The sequence below is a fragment of the Ovis canadensis genome, chromosome 6 (genome assembly GCF_042477335.2).
Source record: "Ovis canadensis isolate MfBH-ARS-UI-01 breed Bighorn chromosome 6, ARS-UI_OviCan_v2, whole genome shotgun sequence".
Lineage (NCBI taxonomy): Eukaryota > Metazoa > Chordata > Mammalia > Artiodactyla > Bovidae > Ovis > Ovis canadensis.
This window is the reverse complement of record NC_091250.1, coordinates 102,597,275-102,624,746: the sequence shown is the minus strand read 5'-3', so window position 1 is coordinate 102,624,746 and position 27,472 is coordinate 102,597,275. Positions and strand designations below refer to the sequence as shown.

Below are 27,472 nucleotides of genomic sequence, written 5' to 3'. Positions count from 1 at the left end.
GTGAGGGATAGTTACATGAGATGAATAAGAACTGAGTCTCACTTTCTCTCTTCTATAGGTAGAACTAACAGGGAAAAACCAGCACCTGATATAAAACAGTGAGGGATTAAATATAAAAAACTATGTGCTGTGAGCCTTCAGGGAAGCTGGGGAGTTTAGGGCTGGTTAATCTTGGAGGAGATATAGTATTAACGGAGTAGGGCCTTCATGGATAGAAGTAGAACTTTTTAGAGTAGAACTACATGAGCCAAGCAAAGAGACAGGAAGAAGCATAACATACTTGTAAGAATAGAGACAGGATTGGCCTGCCCCTCTTTCTTCATGTTCTCTTTTCGAGCATGTCACTTGCATGCTTCATTTATACAAACCCCCTCAAATTGGTAATATTCCGTTTTTTCAGTGATCAACACCTTTCTGTTTCTTTTCTGGTGATTGTTCAGTTATCCCTTAATTATAGGAAATAGCCTAGGACTTTGCCACTCCAACTTTGATCTATTGATACCAACTGGCTGATTTATTATCACCTGGGAGTATTTTCATAATACAGAATTGCAGGCCCCTCTCCAGATCACAGAATCAAAGCCTGCATTTTAAAAAGATCCATGTGCACATTAATGCCTAAGAAATTCTGGGGTAGCATGCAACACTGTCAAAAGCAGCTTGAATCCTAGGTAAAGGAGGCAGTTGCCAACATGGTTTAATAGCTGAGGGACTGACAAGGTCCTGACCAAACAAAGGTTTCTACCGATATCCTTCTCTAAATATGCCGTGATTTGACTCACTCTTTAAGGGCATGACTACATGTTAACCAACACTGGACAAGGAATGTTTTTGCCAGGTTAACCACAGCAAATACCTGCTTTATACAATGCAGAAAGGAATGAGGCACAGTTATTTGATTAAGTGCAGAGGAAATTACTGTCCCATTTTGATGCAGCACAGACATGGAGGATGTGTGTCCTAAGGGAGATGACATGGAGCACTAAGATGGCAGAGGATCTTTGACTGGGGAGGTGATGGGGCACTGAGGGCAGCTTCATCTGTTTCACAGTTATGTCTGTGTTGACCAACAGTTTAGTTTCCTCCTTGCTCCTTTATTTGAAGAGTTCTGTTCCATCAGCATCGTATTCTGTTTGTTACCTGTTTATTCGTGGTGAATTCAGATAGAAGAAGATCCAGTGACTGATGTTTTTGGGCTAGGGATTAGGTGCAGAGGCATGGAAGAACAGGTGGACAAACCAAGAACTATAACTCATTGTGAAATGATGATTACCTATTTTCTACCAAGTACAGTTCTTCTGAGTTTTAGCTGGATACTTGGCCTGAGTCACAGTGAAACCTTTGAGGTTTTGTGAAGGAGAGACAGCTGTTGATTTCAAGTCCTTTATTTCTAGTTCCCTTTTGGGTTTTTAGAAATAAAGTTTGGTTTCCTGAGGGCAAGATGAATCTTCTTTATGGTCCTCAGAGTCACGACTGAGGGAGACCAGTTAAGTGAGGCCAGAGACGTGTCAAAACAAATGATAAAAGTAACTCACATGTCATGTCTTGTAAATTTCTTTTAAGATGTGTAAAGTTAAGACTGATGTTAGTTCAGGGAATCCAAAAAGCCAAGGAATAATCTCTGTGATAACGGCTACTAGGCTGAGGTTTAAGAGGTGGTTCGACCCTATATTTCATCATTCTATTTTGCTTTTTGCTCAAAGTAAAAAAAAAAATATGTCTTTCTCTAGCCAACTGGCTCAGTGCCCAGGTACCCCTAGAGAAATCTATTATAGGCTATGAGACAGAAAAGCTTATAAGGCAAGTGTTTGTTAGCCTTGCTGAATTATTTCCTATGTTTGTTATCCTCAGATATTATTTTCTTCTTGTTTAATTTATCATTGAGTCATCACCAGGATATATCTAGTTATTTTAGAATCGATAGGTAACGACCAGAGGACATAGGAACTCAACACAGAAATTGGGCCATGGTGGTGGGATGGAGGCACTCAAGACAAGAGGGTGTCACTTTCAAGGCCTGCCATCCCCACTGTGTGCACCTTCATCTTAGAGCTGATATTTTGCTTAGCAAGGGCACACAAAATAATTTCTTTACTGTAAGAAACTCAGCCCTGGTGTCTGGGTTTATGGAAGAATACCTGTGGTAGTAGTGATGATGGTGGTGAGATGAAGAGTCGTCTTCTACAGAGATGTTCCCTCCCCGCTTTTCTCACTCTGTATTCTCAAATTCAGTAGATGTTTTTGTTCCACTGTGCTTTTACATTTTATATTACAGAGGTCTCAGATGATAAATTAAAGCTGTGGTGCCTCATAGATAAAGATCAGTCAACATATCTGGCAAAAAATATATGATCTATGCATTTTGAGGAAATACTGAAGTGAATGAATGTTTTACAGTGAAGGTATTTGTGTCTAGATTAAAAAGTCATTTGAAAAGAAGTAGTGAAACATAGGAATGTAGTTTTATTTTGATGAGGATAATTCTTGAGAGACAGTTTTATATAGAATAAGTTAATAATTTTTCAACATGTGATTAAAATCTGGTGGTGGTGCTGGTGGATTTAAGCAACTAGTGGATTGACCTAGATAATCTACCTCTAAACCCTGAGATTCTACAATGCAAATGTTGCTGAGTATATAGAACTATGGAGTATGGCGGCTCATTTAGCATCCCAGATGGTATACCCACAGGACAAGCTTACTGTGGTATTTTCATGGGAGCTTTCAAAGCTGTTTAAAAACCAGTCAATAAATATTTATTGGCTATCTACTATGTGCAAGACACTGTGCCAGGGACTCGAGAAGACTCAAAGGGAAAGATTCCTTTTCTCAGGAAGTTTTCAGCGTATTTTCCCAAGTGTCTGAGATCTTATGAAATCTGTCCCAGGAAACTTTCTCCTAATACACTCCTAAGAGCTAACAGGTAACTTTCTGGATAATTTGGATAATTCTTCCTCTCTGGGAAGGAATATACAGAGAGTAGGCCAAAGTGCCCTTAATAAAAACAAAGCAAAACACCTAGATGTATTCTAAGCAAGGCAGTATAGAAATATCTACTTCACAAAATAATTTACACCATTTAATCAAGATACAAAGAGAATGTGTCTGTGAATAATTCTACCAGGGCATGAAGAATAAGTCTATGTTAGTAGCAGAATGCACTGGTAGGACCACTTATACTGTACTACTAAAGAAATTAACCTTTGGGTGTTTCTCTTGTTAGGATAGTGTTACCCTAAAGATATTCTCTAGATCCTGCAGATTATGAGTTGATGGTGGGGTATGGCAAGTCCTACTTTTTTTATCTGGATGCTCAGTTGAAGAGAGGGAGTCCCTCCCTCTTTACCTTCTTAAGTCTTGTCCCCAGGCTACTAGGTCTGGGTAAATATCCTCTTTTCCCTTATTCTTCTTTTTGAATGTGTTCCTCTCACTGAGCTGTGTCTACTTGGTAAAGACCATACGAAAATTAAAAATAAAAATAGGTATCAGTGTCTACTATTTCCAAAATATGTTCTGCAATGATGGTTAGGCTGGGCCAAGAAAAAAATCAGTATGGAATTTAGAGTAAAGACAAGGAGGGAGTGAGATGTGCATGTAGTCTTAAGTTATGCAAATGATATAGCAGAGAAAAAGATGAAAGGAAGAAAGGAGTCAGAGAAGAAAGAGATTGACAAGTGATACACTGGGAAACAGAACAGAAAGCTGAGAAGAAAAGAAGGAAAAATTGAGAAATTGGATATAAAGACTAGTGATAGTTAAAGGTATCTTAGTACATAAAAAGAGAGTGAAAGATGGGGAAGGAAAAATAAAAAGCTAAACACAGAGTGGTTGATAGAAATAAAGGAGGATTAAAAAAGGAAATGATAAAGGTGAAGAAAGAGGTAGTGGAAGAAAAATTCCAAAAGAGAATATTAATCAGGAAAAAGACCAACACAAGGAAGTAAAAAGTACAGTGCATTAGGATTATATTGATGTATAGATCTCCATACATAAAACGGCAAGTTCATCTGCTTTTCTGTCTTGCAAATGCAGACAATTTTGCAAGTATGGAACTTTGAGAGGAAAAGGAAGAATCAGCAAGCACAAAGAAACTAATCCAGACAAGTGGATTACAAGTTTCAGGGCAATGGTGGTCAGAGCCTTCCTTTTTTTTTTTTTTTAAAGTCTGTGCTAATTAGTGACAATACTGACTCTAGCAAACCCCAGAGGCCCAGCCTCCTGTGCTGGAGTGGGGAAAAACTTAAGGATCACCAAGAAAGTGAGATACTTAATCAAGTCTTGGGGGAGAAAATGTCTGGAAACCACTGAAGAATAGCAGGTATTTTCCTTCCCCAGAGAATACTTGCTGGAGATGATTCCTAGGCCTGAAGTAGTAAGCAGTCTTGAACCTGGTCCTGTGGATTGGTCCCTATTTGAAGAGGATCAAATGGAGTGTGATCATCTGCATTAAGTGGGTCTAGATTTATATTCTGAAACTGTGCCCCAGTGGCTGACTCAGCCAATGAGTTAGGAATTTCAGTAGGCATAATTGGATCCCCATCAAATGAGCCTTGCCTTCCAAGACTAGATGGAGTCCCAGTGCTGGAGGTGTAATACTTTGTTAATTTGGAGTCAAAACATGGTAACTGTAGGATGGTAGATGGTCTTTGTTGCCGCCTTTTGCCCTCATTTCCTTGCACTTCACTTGGAATTCCTTCTGGCTTGGGACCTTCGTCAGGTGTATCCATAACAAGCTGCTCAGGAGTAAGATCAACAGGTCTTTCACTGAGCTGGTTGCCTTCTAATGTTTGTTCCAAAACATGGTTTCCATCTCCTCCAAGATCACTTTTGAGGCAAGGTATATTCTTTGATTGAAGGGAACTGGCTTCAGGAAGGGGCCTAATTCCCCTTTGGCTCAACTGATTATTTATAGAACATGGTGTGTTCCTCCTCAGAGTGGACACGTCATCTCTGAAAGGACTTGGGTTTTTACTTTCTCCAGGAAGTCTTTTTTCTGAGCTGTTTCTTTGGCCAGGTAGGATGCTTGTTGGAGATATAGTATATCTTTCATGCTTAGTATGACTGTCTTCTGTATAGAGAGGGCTGGTGTCTTGGTTTTCCCCTGGTGCAAGACCAAAAGATAGAGTGTAGTCTTGTAGAGCAAGTGGATTGTCCTTGGGCCCTGTGGAGCCACCAGCACAGCAAGGGCCTCCCTGGCTTAGGTGAAATAGATGTGTTTCTTTTTGACTTCCTGGGTAATGTGGAGGAATCAAGTCTGGAAAAGCCAAATGTCCTCCCTCTGGTGAATTTAACCTAGTGATTTGCATGCCATAATTCAAATTCTCACCTTCATGCCATGTTGGGTTTTTCTGAAGCCCAGTTGGGGAGTTACTGAAATAAGGCTGATTCTCCTTGTGGTAGGGTGGACTAGCAGGGGTTTTGGGTAGATTCGTTGGCTGACCCCAGAAGGTTCTTGTAAAATATGGCCTCCTTTCTTTCTGTCCTTGGACTTGAACCATGTGGTCCCAGGAATTCCAAGAAGGAAATATAGTGTTTTCTTCTTGTCCAACAGCATTATTAGGATAATAGCCCCTGTTTTCCACAAGCAGTGGTATAGTGGGAGCAGTATTATATGATGGAAAATTCTCATCTGGGCTCCAGGGGTAAAATTCACCATAAGGAAAATACTCCCTGGGTTTTGGTAGATTATCTAAGGAATAGGGAGAGTATTCCTTTGGTTGGTTTGAGGTTCCTCTGGTTGGTTTTTGGTTCCTCTGGTTTGAGGTATATTTCTTGCCTTCATACCTAGCCGTTGGGGCTGTCTTAAAGTTTGACTTCTCCACACCCCATCTCGTTTGTCCTGGGAAAGGTTCATCTCCAGTTGGATCATTTGGGTCTTTTTTATTATAAGGGATTGTCTCTTTTGGATCTGGAGTATTCATGGGATAGTGTGGATTTTCAGGTTGCCCCATTGTATTGTGAGGATCATTTCTTTCATCCCAGGTATTACTTCTAAGGTATGGTGGGTTTTCCCTGCGATCATAGGGGTTGTAGTCAGGGTAGTAAATACGTCCTCTAGAGCCATGGGAAGGATGAGGTAAGTGTTCTTCCTTCCTTCCAGGATCTTCCTTAAAAGGTGGAGAGATTTCTTGTTGGTTCCAAGTATTTCTTCCTGCAGGAAAACGTTCCCTTGCAGGGGAAGGAGATCCCTCAGGGTACACTGGCTTATGTGTACTCTGCCTTATTTCTGGCTGATTAATTTGTGATTCATATGGAATTCTTCTTGGTTCTAAAATAATCCCTTTGGGCAAATTCTGGCTTTGGGTTTGTCCATTAGAATTTGGGGTTCCTCTGGCATCTCCTCTGGGGTAATAAGAGTTTTCTCGTTGATCAATAGAATTAAAATTTGGGACTAGAATGTTACCCTCAGGGTGAGGCAGTTTATAGTTTGATTTACTAACTCCATAGTCTTGAGAGTTTCTCCAGGGGCCATTTGGATCCCTTGTAGGAATGACTGTTCTTTCTTTTTGACTTACTGGATTCTCTTTTGGATTTTGGATGTTTTCACTGTGGCCAGTAGTACCATGTTTGGGACCCAGAGGGGCAATGGTTCCCGCAGGTTGTTTACTGGGCCCCTCAGGCTTTCTTCTGAAATTTACTGGATTTCCTGCATAATTGGGATAATTGCTCCTTGCGGTGGAGGCATAAGCTCTGCGATATATTGGATATCCTGGACGAATTACTTGTTTGCCTTCCAAAACAAAAGAGTTCCACCGAGGACCCCTTTGAATTTGTTGATTTCGGTAAAAAGGCCCATTACGTCTGTGCCCCATAAAGGTACCAGTAGGATGCCATTGTCGATGCCATTGTCTTCCTGCAGGAAAATTTCGGATGTTAGGATGTGGATAATTTTCATGATTATTTGTCTGACTTGGTCCCCATGGGGTCTGACTTGGTCTCCATGGGGTCTGACTTCTTGGAACTCCTTGGCCGGAAACATTTACTACAGGGTTGTTTTGAACTGTAGGGTTGCTCACAGTGTTAGGGCCCTGACCGTTGTTTGCTGCTGGGCTGGTGTCATTTCCGCCTTGACCCGCTCTGGGACTGGGTGCATTTGGCTGGGTAGAGTTAATCTCAGGAACTGTTGAATTAACAGAAGGATCAGTGGCTTCAGTCTCTGTTTTAGGAGGATCTTCTTCTTTTGGCTTTTCAAAATCTTCAAACATCTCTTCTGAATAATAAGGAGGACGGCCCCCAAATCCATGATATCCAAAATATCCAAAGAAAGGGTTCTGTAGGAAGAAGATGGAAATAATAATTGCTGTCTGTTTCCCACTGTGGTGCTGCTTGGAATTTTTTTGAAGGAATAGAAAAATCTATTAGTGATATACTTTTAAAATCACCACTGGTTATGCTCTCTTCTTAGTAATTTGATTCTTCCTTGGTTTCCATTACCTTTCTTCCTTCTGGTACTCTTACTTTCTGAGCAGTACTTAATTCTCTCTTCTTAGGCCTGGATTCTAAATATAAGTTGTTTTTTTTTTTTTTTAAGAAATCCATCCTCTATCCACCCTATTCTGTTCTCATTTAACACACCTGCTTTGAGCAATCTATTACAGGCCAGTTTTTCAATATGGATACATGCCAGTGACTCATAAAGCCATAATTCTGGTGCATGACTCTCTCCTGAGGTTGAGACAGCAAGACTGCTACACTAAAGATCTTATAAGTGCCTCTAACTGTATTTACCCAGACTAGACTCATTTCCCCCACACCTCATTCTCCAGTGTTCTATATGTAATAAGCATTCACCACTATCTACCCAGTTTCCTAAGTTTCCACTCTGTTTCCCCCAGACAATTAATGACCAAATCTATAAAATCTGAGCTTCCCTGGTGGCTCAGCTAGTAAAGAATATGTCTTCAAAGTAGAGATCAGGTTCAATCCCTGGATCCGGAAGATCCCTTGGAATCCGAAGGAAATAGCAACCCACTCCACTGTTCTTGCCTGGGAACTCCCATGGACAGAGGAGCCCAGAAGGTCTCAGTCCATGGGGTTGCAAAAGAGTTGAACAGGACTTAGCGACTAAATAACAAACAGCAACCCAGTTTCCCAAGTTTCCACTCTGTCTCCCCTAGACAGTTAATGACCAAATCTATAAAATCTAAACCTTTGCCCCTCCCCCTTTATCCCCAATAGCCCTGTGCTATTGCAACAGGTTTCTCACTGGTTACTCTGGATATAATTTTACTTTCCTCTAATCTTGCCTCTCAATTGCCATCAGAGTAGTAGAGGTTGGGGGGTGGGTGTTTGGGAAAGTTCTGTCACTTTCCTCAAATACTAACTAAAATTGCCCTTACCTTACAGGATAAACTCTAAACTCATAGCATAACATACAAACCATGGTGCTAAAAAGTGGGGCTCTAGACAGATATAGGTTAAAATCTCTATGCCACCAGTCCTAATAGTATGACTCTGGGCTAACCTCAGTTTTTCATTTGTAAAAGGGAAATAATAAAATAATATCTACCTCATAGATTATCATGAGCATCAAGTGAGGTCAGGCACTTAAATGTTGTACTATATATTATTATATTAAGCAGTATACTATATTTTATATATATATATATATATATATATATATATATATATATATATATAAAACACTTATCAGGCATTTACTAAGTACTAGGCACTGAGTTTTATATATGTTACCTCACTCGATGCTCGTAATAAACCATGAGCTCCACAGGTTCTATGAAGACCTATATGACCTTCTAGAACTAACACCAAAAAAAGATGTCCTTTTCATCATAGGGGACTAGATTGTAAAAGTAGGAAGTCAAGAGATGCCTGGAGTAACAGGCAAGTTTGGCCTCAGAGTGCAAAATGAAGCAGGGCAAAGGCTCACAGAGTTTTGCCAAGAGAATGCACTGGTCATAGCAAACACCCTCTTCCAACAACACAAGAGACAGCTCTACAACACATGGACATCACCAGATGGTCAATGCCAATAATCAATGCCAGACTGATTATATTCTTTGCACCTGAAGATGGAGAAGCTCTATACAGTCAGTAAAAACAAGACCGGGAGCTGACTGTGGCTCAGATGATGAACTCCTCATTGTCAAATTCAGACTTAAATCGAAGAAAGTAGGGAAAACCACTAGCCCATTCAGGTATGACCTAAATCAAATCGGGCACAATTATACAGTGGAAGTGACAAATAGATTCAAGAGTTTAGATCAGATAGACAGAGTGCCTGAAGAACTGTGGAGGGAGGTTTGTAACATTATACAGAAGGTGATGATCAAAACCATCCCCAAGAAAAACATAGAAAGGCAAAATGGTTGTCTGAAGAGGATTTACAAATAGCTGGAGAAAAGAAGTGAAAGGCAAAAGAGAAAAGGAAGGATATACCCATCTGAATGCAGAGTTCCAAAGAATAGCAAGGAGAAATAAGAAAGCCTTCATAAGTGATTAATGCAAAGAAATAGAGGAAAACAATAGAGTGGGAAAGACTAGAGATCTCTTCAAGAAAATTAGAGATACCAAGGAAACATTTCACGCAAAGATGGGCACAATAAAGGACAGAAACAATCTGGACCTAACAGAAGCAGAAGATATTAAGAAGAGGGGGCAAGAATACACAGAAGAACCGTACAAAAGAGAGCTTCATGACCCAGATAACCACGATGGTGTGATCACTCATCTAGAGCCAGACATCCTGGAATGTGAAGTCCGAGGGGCCTTAGGAAGTATCACTACATACAAAGCTAGAGGAGGTGATGTAATTCCAGTTGAGCTATTTAAAATCCTAAAAGATGATGCTGTGAAAGTGCTGCACTCAATATGTCAGCAAATGTGGAAAACTCAGCAGTGGCCACAGGACTGGAAAAGGTCAGTTTTCATTCCAATCCCAAAGAAAGGCAATGCCAAAGAATGCTCAAACTATCGCACAATTGCACTCATCTCACATGCTGGTAAAGTAATGCTCAAAATTCTCCAATCTTGGCTTCAACAATACGTGAACCATAAACTTCCAGATATTCCAGCTGGTTTTAGAAAAGACAGAGGAACCAGAGACCAAATTGCCAACATCCACTGAATCACCGAAAAAGCAAGAGATTCCAGAAAATCATCTACTTCATTGACTTTACACTAAAACCTTTGTGTATATCACAACAAACTGGAAAATTATTAAAGAGATGGGAATACCAGGCCACCTTACATAACTCCTGAGAAACCTGTTTACAGGTCAGGAAGAAACAGTTAGAACCAGATACGGAACAATGACTGGTTCCAAACTAGGAAAGGAGTACATCAAGGCTGTAAATTGTCATCCTGCTTATTTAACATATATCCAGAGTACATCATGTGAAATGCTGGGCTTAATGAAGCACAAGCCAGAATCAAGATTTCCGGGAGAAATATCGATAACCTCAGATATGCAGATAACGCCACCCTTGTGGCATAAAGAGAAGAACAAAAGAGCCTCTTGATGAAGGTGAAAGAGGACAGTGATAAAGTTGGCTTAAAACTCAACATTCAGAAAACAAAGATCATGGCATCCAGTCACATCACTTCATGACAAATAGATGGGGAAACAATGGAAACAGTGAGAGACTATTTTCTTGGGCTCCAAAATCACTGCAGATGGTGACTGCAGCCACAAAATTAAAAGACAGTTGCTCCTTGGAAGAAAAGCTATGACAAACCCCTAGACAGCATATTAAAAAGCAGATACTGGACATTTGGAACTTTCCTGGAGATCTTTGCCTTTCAACGCAAGGGGTGCAGTTTCTAATCCCACATCAAGGAGCTAAGATCCCACTGCCCAAGTAAACCAAAACCTAAAACAGAAGCAATACTGTAAAGAGTTCACCATGGAAAAATAAATAAACTTGAAAGCTTAAAAGAAAAAAAAAAAGCAGAGATATTACTTTGCCATCAGAGGTCCATCTAGTCAAGACTATGGTTTTTCCAGTAGTCATGTATGGACGTGAGGGCTGAACCATCAAGAAGGCTGAGTGCCAAAGAATTGATGCTTTTGAACTCTGGTGTTGGAGAAGACTCTTGAGAGTCTCTTGGACTGCAAGGAGATCCAACCAGTCAATCCTAAAGAAAATCAATCCTGAATATTCACTGGAAGAACTGATGCTGAAGCTGAAACTCCAATACTTTGGCCACCTGATGCAAAGAGCCAACTCATTAGAAAAGACCCTGATGCTGGGAAAGACTGAAGGCTGGAGGAGAAGGGGACGCCAGAAGAAAAGATGGTTTGATGGCATCACTGACTTAATGGATATAAGTTTGAGCAAGCTCTGGAATTTGGTGAAGAACAGGGAAGCCTGGCATGCTATGGTCCGTGGCATAGCAAAGAGTCGGACACAACTGAGTGACTGAAGAACAGCAACAAAGCTTCAGTTTATTTGTACAATGAGAGTATTAGATGATCACTTAATTGCCTTCTGAGTATAACATTCTAAGATAATTTTTCTTCATTCCTGTTGACTAGTTGTTCCATCACTGTTCACAGTCCAGATCAACTTTGAACAAAGGTTATTAGGCTTGCTTTTTAGAGAGGTGGCAGAGAGAGAGAGAGAGGAAGAGAGAGAGAGAGAGGAAGAGAGAGAGAGAAATAGAGATTGGTTTCAATACATGTAGAGGAGAAATGATACATCACATTATTTTAGGTTACTTGGTTAGTTTCACTTTTTAAAAAATCATGGGTGCTTGAGCTACAGATTCATGTGTTGGATTTTAACTTTCTTGTTAGATAGGGATCAAAAAAGCAGAGACTTTCAGAATGTAATACTCAGTGAAGAATGCAGCTTTACTTGTACTTACCCCGCCTTCTTCATTGCTACCTGGTGGACGTCCAAAACCTGGTGGTATCTTCTGAAAGGTGAAAACCATAATAAACATAGAGAAAACCACTTTTTATGCTGCCATTTGATTGTAAACACCAAGATGTTTTAAAAATAGTTTGTCAGTGTTAACACTGTTGCTGGCTTTTAGTTTCTGAGTCATTTGCTCTTACAGTCTAGCTATTAATAATTATGACATAACCATCAATGAATTTTTGTAAATAGAAAGACCTTAACTGGATCCTTGGTTATGTTACTCAAAATACCATGTGTGGCTGCATCTCTTAGCAGTTGTTCTGTCCCATCACCAACACACACACACACACACACACACACACACACACATGCACACACACACACACACAGAAGGGAGAGAGAGAGAAAGATTTGAGTGCTGTGAGGATCCAAATATCCACGTTAGAATATCTAATAATGGAGATTAAATAATGATGTTACTTTAAAAATGTTTACTAAGTTGACAAACTGACAACCTGTACTGGATTATTAGTATAATATTTTTATACTCAAAACCAAGGTTATTTTTCTAATCAAACTTGGAGATTGAGTTTCTGCACATGGGAGGGTTTGGAAAAGCAATTCAACTCCCACAGAAGTTTTATGTAGATGAGATTAAAAGCTATTTCAGCCAGAGAATCATGTTTATCTGCTTTTTCAATCTTTACCTGGTACTGCCTTTGTTTTCTTAGTTCATTATTGCCAGTAAAAAGGATGTCACTCTTACAGGGAAAAAAAAAAGGTAAGGAAGTTTTACTCCTTGAAATTTTTCCTTGGTGATAAGAAGCCTTCTTGGTTGTAGAGTTGTAGACAAGAAAAAATGATGCCATAGTGGAATGAAGCATCACCAAATATTTATTATTGTTGTTTTTGTTAGTTCAGTTGCAACTGACCTTTAATGTTTCTTTAGTTTAGATAGTTTGTTTTGCAATTCATATTTTTAAATGCTTGTCATGCAATTTCATTATTTTGCTTTATTTTGATGATTTTACACTTTAAAGGATTCTTATTATTTTGCAAGATTCCTTATAATGAAGTGTCTCTGGCTAGAAATAAGATGATATTATGGAAATATCTTAGTCTAGTCATTGTTTTAAACTCTATTTGTCATAATTTCCCTGTGACATTGAATGAGGATAATCTTTGTATTTTCTAATCTCTTGGGTGAGGAATAGTAGTGAAGGGGCACAGCCCTTTGAAATGAATTCATTAACTAAGTTATTAGTAGTGTTGGATTATTTAGGCTCTGTTCATGTCACCAATTTGAGTAAAAGATCCATTTAAAAATTCTTCTTTTTCCAATAATGCATTATTACTGATGTGATGATTTTGTGTCATATTCTCTACTCATTGGTATATGGCATTCTATTTAGAATGTATGAACTGAAATTAGCTTGAGATACAACATGATAATATTATTTTCAATTCTAATTTAAGGGAAAAACACTCACATGTGGAATATGCCACGGTGGCTGTTGATAGGGAAATAGCCCATTGCCGAATGGTGGGAATGCCTAGAACAAAGGAATCAGAGTGACGTGGAAATGAGAATAAACGAAAAATGAAACAAACCTATTAAAGACAATTGTTTGGAACTTGGAGGTCTACATCTTCCTTTGCATTAAACTGTGAACTTTTAAAGGGCAGAGATGATAATAATAATAATAATACTTGGTATTATTGAACACTTATGTTCTAGGTAATGTGTTGAGAATTTTATATTGGGAAACTCATTTAATCCTCACATACCAATGTAATAATGTGCTGTCATTATTCTCATTTCACTTAAGATTCTGAGGTTCAGAGAAATTGAGTCACTTGCCCCAAATCTCATAGCTGATAAATGATTGAAGCCAGGATTCCAAGCCAGGAGTGTCTTTTCATTCAACTTTGTATTCTCTACATCTATAATAGGTCTGATTATGAAAGTTAATCAACTCAAGACAATATTTTATAAGCTCTACACTGGATGAGATCTTGAGAAACCATCTGCACATCTTCTTGCTTTAAGTCAGGGCTACAGTTATGCTATCCTGAAGTCCTGGAAGCAGTGTTAACTTTCAGGGCAATGTTTTAGATCATTGAAGAATAGATCTGTAAGGGACTTGGAGAACATTTCATTTACTTGTGATGAACGTGGAGTCTAGAAAGCAAAATGACTTGCTCAGGATCATACAACTAATAAGGGCCAGGGTAAAATTCAAATATGTGATCCCTGATCCTCTGTTGGTGCCCTTGTTCATACCATGTTTCCTCTGTAGTTTAATAGGAGCCTCTTTAGGGCAACAGTACATGATTCTATTTTGTACATCAGTTCCGTTCAGTCGCTCAGTCATGTCCAAGTCTTTGCAACCCCATGGACTACAGCACACCAGGCTTATTTTGTGCATAGTGGTACCCATATTGGGGAGCACTGGAGAAAGTGTGTTTGTGGGGGTGGCATTGTTCTCCCAATCCCTCTGAGGTCATTTATGACTCTGGTTTGGAATTTTGCTGGGCGAGCCTCACCTGAGGTGTCTGGGTTTCCTCCTCTTGTGGCTGAGCCGTGGTGGGTGATGGCTGCTTTAAATGCTGGTTTGGTGGGGAATCGCTTGGTTGAGGCTGGTTGGGACTCGGGGTCTCAGGGGCTTGATCTGTCTTGCTTTGGTGTTTGGGTGCTGAGGGAGATGAAGGCTTCTGTGGGTGTTTCTTGTTGGGTGGTGGCTGAGGCCACATGGGCATCTGGTACTGTGGGAAGAGCTGAGGGAGCTGTATACCATTTCCATAAAAGGGACTCAGGTGTGCCAACTGTAGGGTAGTAAATAACAGTGAAGTCACATGAGGGCTGAGATTCCAGCTCTCCCCGCCCTCTTCAGTCGGTCTCTAAAACTCAGCCCAGGAAACTTAAGTCAACAATGGAAGCTTTAAGCTCTTTAGCTGGAATTTCTTTACACGTTTTCTTACAGAAGTGAATTTCAGTCTTTCAGAAAACCAACCAAAGCAAAAGGCACAACTGGGTGAAAAACTTCAGTTAAAGAATGTTGCTTATAATTTTCTAACTTTGAAGCCCTGACTCAGGTAAGAAATGTATAAGTCAGATTACAGAGGAGTTGATATCAAGTTCAAAATTTCTGTGACTTGTTACAAAAAGGAGACAGAAAGGAGAAAGAACAAAAAAGGAGACAAAGGTAATGAGAGTGTTAAGAAAAAAAAAACAAAAGAAGGAGAAAGAGAGAAAGAATAAAAATGTTATGTGTGGAAACATCCTTATATGGGGCTATGCTTCTTGATTACTGGTGAATTCTCATAATTCTGTTTTCATAATGAAAATCTCCACAATTACAAGGGGGCTGCTTCTAAAGGAAATCAACCCTGAATATTCATTGGAAGGACTGATACTGATGTTGAAGCTCCAATACTTTAGCCACCTGATGAGAAGAGCTGATGCACTAGGAAAGACCCTGATGCTGGGAAAGATTGAAGGCAAAAGGAGAAGGGAACAGCAGAGGATGAGATGGTTAGACAGCTTCACCGGCTCAATAGACATGAATCTGAACAAACTCTGGGAGATAGTGGACAGAGGAAACTGACATGCTGCAGTACATGGAGTCACAGAGAGTTGAACATGACTTAGTGACTGAACATCAATAACAAGAGGGAAGCAAAAGTAGTTATAATCCGAAAATAGTAATGTATGAATTAACCTCTTACAACAGGAGTTCCCATTCAAACATTCCCTCTCTGATATATCACCAGTCTCTGTCTCCAGTCTTCATTAATCAGTCTTTCACTGTCTATGGTTGACATACACACAATAGTGTGCAAATGCCATGTGGATTAATGGAAGGCGAAATTGCAACCTTGCATTAAGACGTGAGATTTTATGATTAATTAAGTTGGTAAAATTTCAAACCCCTGGCAAAGTTGCTAAAACTGAGATTGAGAGTTTGAAAAGTTGGGTCTCCCAGTAGATAAAGAAGAAAAATTGCCAGTGATGATAATTTTAGGTGAGGGACTTTAAAAGAGAATGACTTGAATGAAAAAGATGAAGGTAAAATTGATGAAGTCGATTTTTTTCCCCTGCAGCGGGTCTCATGATCATGTCATAAAAGTTGAAAGTAACATATAATATTATTGTACTATCATAAAATCGTTTTGGAAAAATTATGCCAAAAATTTTTATTCTAAATTAATAATGGATTCATTGTTAATTAGTTATAAGAGTTAGCACATAGTGGGAAGTATAATCTAAATTTTAAAAATTGGGTAAAAATTAATTTCATAATTTTAGTGTTATCTTTCAAAATAATCCACATAAAACTTCACCCTCCCCCCCAGCATTTACCTGTGTTATTTTTTTGTTCTCATTATTTGTAAATATATCTTGTGTAGTCTTAGAACCAACTTCTCTCAGATATAAAGAGGCAGTATAATTAATAAATGATTTTTATCTACATGAAAGTACAATAGATGCAATGATTTTTCTTCCTTGAAATTCTTATAATGATTATTAAAACATGTGAATAATGACTGGTATCTTTATTCGCAGAGACAAACCATATAATTATCTGTATATGAACAGGAAATCATAAGAATTAATATAAAGTGGAACTTACATGTGGGAAGTTCATAAAGTTGAAGTGACCATAGCGCATCATCTGTGACCAAAGGAATTCATTAATGTGGCAGAAAGTGAAAATTTTATTCAATGAAATCACAAGAAATAAGTTAATTTTCTGATTTTTAGGTACAACTGTCATAATGTCTTTTACTAATTATGCATGAATTTAAAATAAGTATGCAGTTCAGACTTTTCTGGTGGTACAGTAGATAAGCATCTGCCTGCCAATGCAGGGGACATGGATTCAGTTCCTGGTCTGGGAAGATTCCACCTGCCATGGAGCAACTAAGCCCATGTGCCACGACTACCGAGCTCACATGCCCTAGAGTCTGCATGCTGCAGTTACTAAGGTTCGTGCACCTAGAGGCTGTGCTCTACAATAAGAGAAGCCACTGCAATGAGAAGCCCATGCACTGCAATGAAAAGTAGCCCCTGCTCTCTGCAACTAGAGAAAGCCTGCATGCAGGACGAAGACTCACTGCAACCAATAAATAAATAAAAATGTTTTTAAAATTACCTAAAAAAAAAAAAATATATATATATATATATATATATATGTAACTGAAAAAAACTTCTGTGGCATTTTTTTTAAGTCAGATTTTATTTTGACAGGAATCAGTATAGAATAATAGAGGACAAAAATAGTGTCTACTTTGAAGTTTTTTAATGTTCTGCTCTCCTCTTTTGGCCTTCAGGACTTAGGAATTTGATATTCTATGAAAAGATGAAATGTATTTATATACTTAAGTGACTGCCTTCTAACAACCCCTGGTAGAAATGGCTACCTTTGTCAGCTTGAAAACTTAACAAGGAAACTAACATCAACTATAACAAAAATTCACATTTACCTTGAAAAGGAGAAGCACATAGGTGGGATAATGCTAGGGAAATAACTCACTTTGTCTTGATTTGAGAGTTTAAGAGGTAGAGTCTCTCTACATCTTTTATAGGAAATTTTATATATTGGAAAGTTTCCCAATAGTCTCCTTTTAAATTTTTATTATTTCCCACACTACACAGCTTGCAGGATCTCAGTTTCCTGGCCAGGGATTGAACCAGGCCCAGCGTTGAAAGCCCAGAATCCTAACCAGTAGGCCACCAGGGAACTCCTTAGTATCCTCCTTTTCAAATGAACTCTAGGAAGGGCTCTGGAAAATGTCTCTCCTGAGACTGAACATACATACCTCCTCACTTTTACTGCTAAATCCAGGTATTCGGGGCATATGCATTTGCAACTGGAAGTGAGAGAATATGTGTGACAAGTTCAGAACATCGATTGAAATAAGTCCAAGAACTGTCCTCAAGCTGTGCAACAGCAGAACATAAAGTCCTAACATTTTAAAGATACTCACTGGCATAGCAACGGAATAACCAAGCAGGCTTAGAAAGACCAGGAGAGTCTTCATTTTTCCACTTGGTACCTGGAATGCAAAACTGGATTTTATTTTTGAATTGTGAAGTAACAATGCTGGGGTTATCTAAGCATTAGATAAGCACTTGGTGCTTATCTAAGCACTAGCCCATCTGTTTGTCAAGGAGAGTATAGATATACACAATCTCAGGGGCCTCTGCTGCCATGTTTATTTTGCATCAAGAAACTATTAGATAGTTATTACCTGGTGGTGTTCTAATCTGCTTAAAAAGGAAAGATAAAAGCCAGAGAGGCAGAGACAGAGAATACACTGATGCTTGAGAAAATGGTTCATAGCACCGGAATGTGGAAATTAGAAATTAGGAGTTTATCTTGAAAAATATAAATATTGGTGATTTTAAATTTCCAGTTGCTAGGCTAGTTTAGAAAGGCATAGTAGTGTCTGACTATATTCACCATTGAGGGTGATCTCAATTTGAATGATAGTACAGTCCAAAATCAGTATTTTGAACATTCTATATTTAAAATGAATAACCAACAAAGACCTAGTGTATAGCACATGGAACTTTGCTCAATGTTATGTGACAGCCTGGATGGGAGGGGAGTTTGGAGGAGGATGGATACATGTATATGTATGACTAAGTCCTTTTACTGCTTACCTGAAACTATCACAACATTGCTAATCGGCTATATGCTGCTGCTGCTGCTAAGTTGCTTTAGTCGTGTCCGACCCTGTGTGATCCCATAGACGGCAGCCCACCAGGCTCCCCCATCCCTGGGATTCTCCAGGCAAGAACACTGGAGTGGGTTGCCATTTCCTTCTCCAATGCATGAAAGTGAAAAATGAAAGTGAAGTCACTCAGTCATGTCCGACTCTTAGCGACCCCATGGACTGCAGCCTACCAGGCTCCTCTGTCCATGGGATTTTCCAGGCAAGAGTACTGGAGTGGGTTGCCAAAATAAAAAGTTAAAAAAAAAAAAACACAAGAGAACAAAATCAGTACTTTGAGCTACGTTCTAAGGTGCTGTAGACCACATTCTATTATAAAAGGCTAGTTATGTAAACAGGAATATTCTAGAATCTATGCTTTTCTTCTTTCTGCTATTGTTTCTGTTATTACTGTTATTTCTATTATTTTATCTTTTTGCAAATATTTAAGAGCGGTAAAAGAAATAGGAGAAACAGGCAAAACTATAAATGTGTCTCTTTCTTAGACACTGATTAAACACAGAGGAAGTTTGATACTATAGATTTATATATGAAGTTTGGAGATTGTTTTCATGGATTTTATTTACCTCACTCTAGTTAATTATGCAAGGCTTGTATAATTAATTCTTGTATTTACATCTTTGAATGAGATTTATTCTAAAGGTAATTCCTTAAGAAACTGTACCATTTGCAACAAAACAGCCCAGAGATAAATCCACGCACCTGTGGGACACCTTATCTTTGACAAAGGAGGCAAGAATATACAATGGAGAAAAGACAATCTCCTTAATGAGTGGTGCTGGGAAAACTGGTCAACCACTTGTAAAAGAAAGAAAATAGAACACTTTCTAACACCATACACCAAAATACACTCAAAATGGATTAAAGATCTGTAAGACCAGAAACTATAAAACTCCTAGAGGAAAACATAGGCAAAACACTCTCCAACATAAATCACGGCAGGATCCTCTGTGACCCACCTCCCAGAGTAATGGAAGTAAAAGCAAAAATAAACAAATGGGACCTAATTAAACTTCAAAGCTTTTGCACAAAGAAGGAAACTATAAGCAAGATGAAAAGACAGCCTTCAGAATGGGAGAAAATAATAGCAAATGAAGCAACTGACAATTAATCTCAAAAATACACAAGCACCTCCTACAGCTCAATTTCAGAAAAATAAACCCAATCGAAAAATGGGCCAAAGAACTAAACAGACACTTCTCCAAAGAAGACATACAGATGGCTAACAAATGCATGAAAAGATGCTCAACATCACTCATTATCAGAGAAATGAAAATCAAAACCACAATGAGATACCATCTCATGCCAATCAGAATGGCTGCTATCAAAAAGTCTACAAACAATAAATGCTGGAGAGGGTGTGGAGAAAAAGGAACCCTCTTACACTGTTGGTAGGAATGCAAACTAGTACAGCCACTATGGAGAACAGTGTGGAGATGCCCTAAAAAACTGGAAATAGAACTGTCATACGACCCAGCAATCCCACTGCTGGGCATACACACCAAGGAGACCAAAATTGAAAGAGACACGTGTACCCCAGTGTTCATTGCAGCACTGTTTACAATAGCCAGGACATGGAAGCAACCTAGATGTTCATCAGCAGACAAATGGATAAGAAAGCTGTGGTACATATACACAATGGAGTATTACTCAGCCATTAAAAAGGATGCATTTGATTCAGTTCTAATGAGGTGGATGAAACTGGAACCTATTATACAGAGTGAAGTAAGCCAGAAAGACAAACACCAGTACAGTATACTAACATATATATATGGAATTTAGAAATGGTAACAATGATCCTATATGTGAGACAGCAAAAGAGACACAGATGTAAAGAACAGTCTTTTCGACTCTGGGAGAAGGCGAGGGTGGGATGATTTGAGAGGGTAGCATTGAAATGTGTATATTATATGTGAAGCAGATCGCTGGTCAGGTTTGATTCATGAGACAGGGTGCTCAGGGCTGGTGCACTGGGATGACCCTGGCAGATGGGATGGGGAGGGAGATGGATTGGGGGTTCTGGGTGGTGAATGCCTGTGTGCCCGTGGCTGATTCATGTCGAAGTTTGGCAAAACCCACTACAATATTGCAAAGTAATTAGCCTCCAATTAAAATAAATTAATTTAAAAAAAAGAAATGTAAAGGGCTTCACATAGTGTCTGATGTATACTGACTATGTATACTACTATACTATTGTTTTGTATTCAGCAAAAAAAAGAGAAACTGTTCATTTGCATATACAATAGACAAAAATAAAGGTTTTAATCAGAATGATATATTTTCATGATTTAGTAGATGCAAGATGATTCCTAGCATATTAATCAGGATATAGACTCCAGTATTTGTTCATTCCTTTTGTTTCTTCTGTTGGGTTGGCCATGAAGTTCATTCATGTTTTTCCATAAGATGTTGTATAAAAGCCCTGAATGAACTTTGTGGCCAACCCCGTATTTTCTGGGCATGAAATGATCTAGAAGTGACTTGAGCCAGTTTTCACCCTCCTGCTTGCTTTTCTAGAAGCACTATAATTAGAGAACATTTCATCATTTTTCTAAGCTGTAGGTGTAATCAATTACCTTTTATATATCAGAGAAATTGGAAGAGTGCAATTAAACAAAGGAAGCAGTAGTATGTAAGTGCCTTTCCTACTAGATAAAGATTTAGAATCATAACATTGTGGAGAATTAAAAATAACTGAAATTAATGTGTTTAATATAGTCTATAGCAACACAAAGAAGTTAATAAGGAGAATATTGGTAAATCCTTTCCTAAATCTACTTTCTAAGATTATGGCCCAACATTTTGGGGGAACTTTTGTATGTCTACAATGCGGGAGACCTGAATTTGATCCTTGGATTAGGAAGATCCCCTGGAGAAGGAATTGGCAATCCACTCCAGTACTATTGCCTGGAAAATTCCATGGACAGAGGAGCCTGGTAGGCTACAGTCCATGGGGTTGCAAAGAGTCGGACACGACAGAGCAACTTCACTCACTTTGTATGTTTAATTTCTCTCTTGCTTAATTATCTATCTAATTTCTGTGGTAGCAGTCACTGAGATTCTTGATAACATTATATACTCATATGAGAATATGTGATCTTTTATTTTGTAAGTACAAAATGTCACTTATTTTCTTTTTATAAAATTAACATATTATGTTAGATGACTTTTAAGATTCATTCTGTGTCTAAAAGGTCATGATCAGATGAAAGTCTATATTCAGCTGTTTTTTCAAAAAAATTTTTTTAATTTCTGTGATTGCTGTGGGATACAATGACTATGTAAGTTCCTAGCTCTAGTTCTAACATTCCATCTGTCAACTCAGATCTCTTTGGGTTTTTTTTTTTTTTTGACATGTTTAAATAGTTTTATCTTCTCAAATGTACTTCTGACAATATTTAGTTTGATATGTGATCTGTTTGTATTAGGAAAAATAAATGAAAATACTCACCAAGTAATCTAGCTTAGGAGAAGAGGCTTCATGCCTACACTGCAGCAGCATTTTTTCACCAAAATTTTCATAAGCCTTTAAGAAAAGTATAGATTTTGCATGAGAAGAAACCTAAATATAGAACTGAAGCAAACAAATGAAGGAACTAGTAGAAAAGCTTCAGATCTACCTTTATTAAAGAGTCTTCAAAATTAAGCTTAATCTTCAGTTCCTTTAAGAGTAGGGTGAAAGCTAAATCAGAAAATGACCCAGGCACCGTACTTTGAGATACCTTTAGTGACAAAAGTTGACAAAGTTGACAAAACTTGATTGCTTAGTGGGGATGTGTACATTAGCCCAATGTTAAATGAAATCTAAGTAGTTTGGAAGAAAGCTTATAAGAAAAATAAATATACCAACTAAACCAAGCAGTTTGAAGTTTTATCAGAAGATTAGGCTACATAAAAATAATTATCAGCCAACATCAAAGAATGCAATTAGGAAGTCAATCAACATTATGAATTAAGCTCATTATTTGAAAATATATTATTTATGTTGATAATCTCTAATACTCACCCAATGCCAGTTAGACGCTCCAGTATATAAAAAATAACTTTTACCTGAACTTTGCTAACCTGTCTTTGAAATATATTCTTAATAGTCTACATTGAAAATAACTACAAGTTGCTAAAGCCAGGGAGATCTCAGGAGCTAGTCACATTTATTTCTTAATGATGAAACAAAAATTCTTCATAAATAGTCATGTTCTGTACCAAAAAGACTTAAAATAAAAAGATTCCTCCTTGTCAGAAAGCTTGGGTCACATTTAAGCACTGTTGTAGACCTGCACAACCAATCAGCTTTGAGAAAGATGGTTTTGCCATCTCAAGAGTTTAAGGTGAAAAAACACATCCAATGTGAAATTTATAATGTGTTATTATAGAAGCTGTCAAATGAAGTCTCTCATTATGTATAATAACAGTCCAGGAAAACGAGCTTACAGCAGTAAGATTTAGAAGATGCTTTCCTTGATGAATTTGGGATTTTTCAAGTATAGAAACTTTTGTTTATACAAAGATATTTAGGGAACAAAGGTGAATATTAACCATGTGCTGTTGTCATAAATCATTGACCATCATCAAAAGACAGGCCAAAATATGTAATTAATTTAATATACTTAGTATATATTTGTGTGTGTGTGTTCAGTTGTATCTGACTTTTTGTGACCCCATGGACTGTAGCCTGCCAGGCCCCTCTGTCCATGGAACTTTCCAGGTGAGAACATTGGAGTGGGTTGCCATTTCTTTCTTCAGTATACATTTAATATATAATTAAAATTAACTCATATTGCAACACCATGGACTATACAGTCCATTCTTCAGGCCAGAATACTGGAGTGGGTAGCCTTTCCCTTCTCCAGGGAATCTTCCCAACCCAGGGATCGAACCCAGGTCTCCCGCATTGCAGGCTGATTCTTTACCAGCTGAGCCACAAGGGAAGCCCAGAATATTATTCAACTCAGTGACTTGATTTGATTTATATTGCAGAATGTTTCCAGGACATAGTGTTCTTTTTTGAAGTCAAATATATGTTAGTTACTGGGGATTCAAAGTTATTGAAGAGAAAAGCAAAATGATAAATTAGCTCTCAGCTATTCATGATAATACAACCTCACAAAGATCTGAGTTGAGAAATTTACTGAAGGGATTATGTTATGGATGTTTTTAGAAGTTTGATTTTCCATAATAAAGATTTCACTGCTAAATAAACAAATAAACACGACAGTTATTCTTTTCTATGATAAGAGCAAGATTTGTTATTTTTGCTGAATTTAGGTTCTCCTGTCCTCTGTGGCTCCATTTGTAGTGGTGATATTTGCTGCTTATTTTTAGGTTGGCATTAATTAGTAAGAATTTTTGAATTTGATGCCCAAAGCTGTTTCCTAATTGGTCAGACTGTGCACATCAGATCACCCAGGTGTTGTACAAGGTGCTGTTCTCTAAGGCATGAGAGGTGCCGCGTTCTTCCCCTTGGGCCAAATAACACTGAATTTTTTTTTTTTTTTTAGCCCTTCAGCTCCCTGAATTTAGTACCACAAAGAACAAAATTGCACCAGAATAGTTAACTTTAAATTAATCTCTAAATATCTATCCAAATATCTAAGTATCTTTTTAGATTGTGTGTGTCCAAGAAGGTATGCAAGTTTATATCTGCTCCAAGTGTCTGACTGTCTTTATCTGATTTTGTAGAAACTGAGTAGGAATTACAATACCATGTGTATGCTGACATTAGTTTGCAAGTGCTAGGACACCTAGAGGACAGTGTATTCACAGAGATGCAATAGGAGTTGTGATGCCTGATGCCCCTGGTTTCTGCTTGCACCCTTCACATTGAGGCTATGGTTTTGATACCAACCTTAGCCATAGAGGTTGTTGGGAGTTGCCACTAAACCTCACCTGACTGCTTCTCCATTTACCCTTGTGCTGTGCTTAGTTACTCAGCAGTGTCTGACTCTTTGTGACACCATAGACTGCAGACCACCAGGCTCCTTTGTCCATGGGGATTCTCCAGGCAAGAGTGCTGGAGTGGGTTGCTATGCCCTTCTCCAGGGCATCTTCCTAACCCAGGGATCGAACCCAGGTCTCATGCATTGCAGGCAGATTCTTTACTGTCTGAGCCACCAGGGAAGTCCCCCTTTACCCTTTTCCCTGCCATAGGCTGGTTAGTGGTTATGGAATAATCCATGTTTTAAAAACCCAGCTAAGCTACTGAATGAATTTTCTACAGTTTGTTGACATAGTCAAAGGTTTTAGCATAGTCAATAAAGCAGAAATAGATGTTTTTCTGGAACTCTCTTGCTTTTTCAATGATCCAGTGGATGTTGGCAATTTGATCTCTGGTTCCTCTGTCTTTTCTAAAACCAGCTTGAACATCTGGAAGTTCATGGTTCACGTATAGTTGAAGCCTGGCTTGGAGAGTTTTGAGCATTACTTTATTAGTGTATGAGATGAGTGCAATTGTGCGGTAGTTTGAGCATTCTTTGGCATTGCCTTTCTTTGGAATTGGAATGAAAACTGACCTTTTCCAGTCCTGTGGCCACTGCTGAGTTTTCCACATTTGCTGGCATATTGAGGGCAGCACTTTCACAGCATCATCTTTTAGAATTTGAAATAGCTCAACTGGAATTCCATCACCTCCTCTAGTTTTGTTCATAGTGATACTTCCTAAGGCCCACTTGACTTCACATTCCAGGATATCTGGCTCTAGGTGAGTGATCACACCATTATGGTTATCTGGGTCATGAAGATCTTTTTTTGTACAGTTATTTTGTGTATTCTTGCCACCTTTTCTTAATATCTTCTGCTTCTGTTAGGTCCAGATTGTTTCTGTCCTTTATTGTGCCCATCTTTGCATGAAATGTTCCCTTGGTATCTCTAATTTTCTTGAAGAGATCTCTAGTCTTTCCTATTCTATTGTTTTCCTCTATTTCTTTGCACTGATGACTGAGGAAGGCTTTCTTGTCTCTCCTTGATATTTTTTGGAACTCTCCATTCAAATGGGTATATCTTTCCTTTTCTCATTTGCTTTTCACTTCTTCTCACAGCTATTTGTAAGGCCTCCTCAGACAGCCATTTTGCTTTTTTGCATTTCTTTTTCTTGGGGATGGTCTTGATCCCTGTCTCCTGTAAATGTCATGAACCTCCATCCATAGTTCATCAGGCACTCTGTCTATCATATCTAATTCCTTGAATCTACTTCTTAGTTCCACTGTATAATCGTGAGAGATTTGATTTAGGTCATACATGAATGTCTAATGGTTTTGCCTACTTTCTTCAATTTAAGTCTGAATTTGGCAATAAGGAGCTCATGATCTGAGCCACAGTCAGCTCCCATTCTTGTTTTTGTTGACTGTATAGAGCTTCTCCACCTTCAGGTACAAAGAATATAATCAATCTGATTTTGGTATTGACATCTGGTGATGTCCATGTGTAGAGTCTTCTCTTGTGTTGTTGGAAGAGGGTGTTTGCTATGAGCAGTGCATTCTCTTGGCAAAACTCTATTAGCCTTTGCCTTGCTTCATTCTATACTCCACGGCCAAATTTGCCTGTTACTCCAGGTGTTTCTTGACTTCCTGCTTTTGCATTCCAGTCCCCTATAATGAAAAGCACATCTTTTTTGGGTGTTAGTCTTGTAGGTCTTCATAGAACCATTCAACTTCAGCCTCTTCAGCATTACTGGTCGGGGCATAGACCTGTATTACTGTGATATTGAATGGTGAGCCTTGGAAACGAACAGAGATCATTCTGTCGTTTTTGAGGTTGCATGCAAGTACTGCATTTTGGACTCTTTTGTTGACTATGATGGCTACTCCATTTCTTCTAAGGGATTCTTGCCCACAGTAGTAGATATAATGTTCGTTCTTGCCTGGAGACTCCCAGGGATGGAGGAACCTGGTGGGCTGCCGTCTATGGGGTCGCACAGAGTCGGACACGACTGAAGCGACTTAGCAGCAGCAGGAGAATTAAAGTCACCCATTCCAGTCCATTTTAGTTCTCTGATTCCTAAAATGTTGATGTTCACTCTTGCCATCTCCTATTTGACCACTTCCAATTTGCCTTGATTCATGGACCTAGCATTCCAGGTTCCTATGCAATATTGCTCTTTACAACATCAGACCTTGCTTCCATTACCAGTCACATCTACAACTGGGTGTTGTTTTTACTTTGGCTCCATCTCTTCATTCTTTCTGGAGTTATTTCTCCACTGATTTCCAGTAGCATATTGGGTACCTACTGACCTGGGGAGTTCATCTTTCTGTGTCCTATCTTTTTGCCTTTTCATACTGTTCATTGGATTCTCAAGGCAAGAATAGAGAAGTGGTTTGCCATTCCCTTCTCCAGTGGACCACATTTTGTCAGAACTCTCCACTATGACCCGTCCATCTTGGGTGGCCCTACATGTCATGGCTCATAGTTTCATCGAGTTAGACAAGGCTGTGGTCCATGTGATTAGATTGGTTAGTTTTCTGTAATTGTGGTTTAAGTCTGTCTGCCCTCTGATACCCTCTGTCGGAACCTACCATCTTACTGGGGTTTCTCTGACCTTGGATGTGCGGTATCTCCTCTCTGCTGCTTGCCACTCCAGCGCTGCTCAGCCGCCACTCTGTTCCAGCGCCACACAGCTGCCGCTCACTGCTGCTCCACAACAAACTATGGAAAATTCTGAGAGATGGGAATACCAGACCACCTGACCTGCCTCTTGAGAAAATTGTATGCAGGTCAGAAAGCAACAGTTAGAACTGGACATTGAACAGCAGACTGGTTTCAAATAGGAAAAGGAGTATGTCAAGGCTGTATATTGTCACCCTGTTTATTTAACTTATATGCAGAGTACATCATGGGAGATGCTGGGCTGGATGAAGCACAAGCTGGAATCAAGATTGCTGGGAGAAATATCAATAACCTCAGATATTCAG

At 38.8% G+C, this 27,472-nt stretch overlaps 1 protein-coding gene across 1 annotated transcript; it reads right to left on the bottom strand.

The window, feature by feature from the left end:
- Positions 1 to 3,941: 3,941 nt before the first annotated feature.
- On the bottom strand, positions 3,942 to 11,880 carry ENAM (enamelin). Its single transcript, XM_069594293.1, has 2 exons — positions 11,830 to 11,880; positions 3,942 to 7,271 (listed from the first exon to the last, which is right to left on the bottom strand). The coding sequence occupies exon 2, from the start codon at positions 7,203 to 7,205 to the stop codon at positions 4,359 to 4,361; it is 2,847 nt and encodes a 948-aa protein (XP_069450394.1). The 5' UTR covers positions 7,206 to 7,271; positions 11,830 to 11,880; the 3' UTR covers positions 3,942 to 4,358.
- Between the last annotated feature and the right edge of the window lie 15,592 nt (positions 11,881 to 27,472).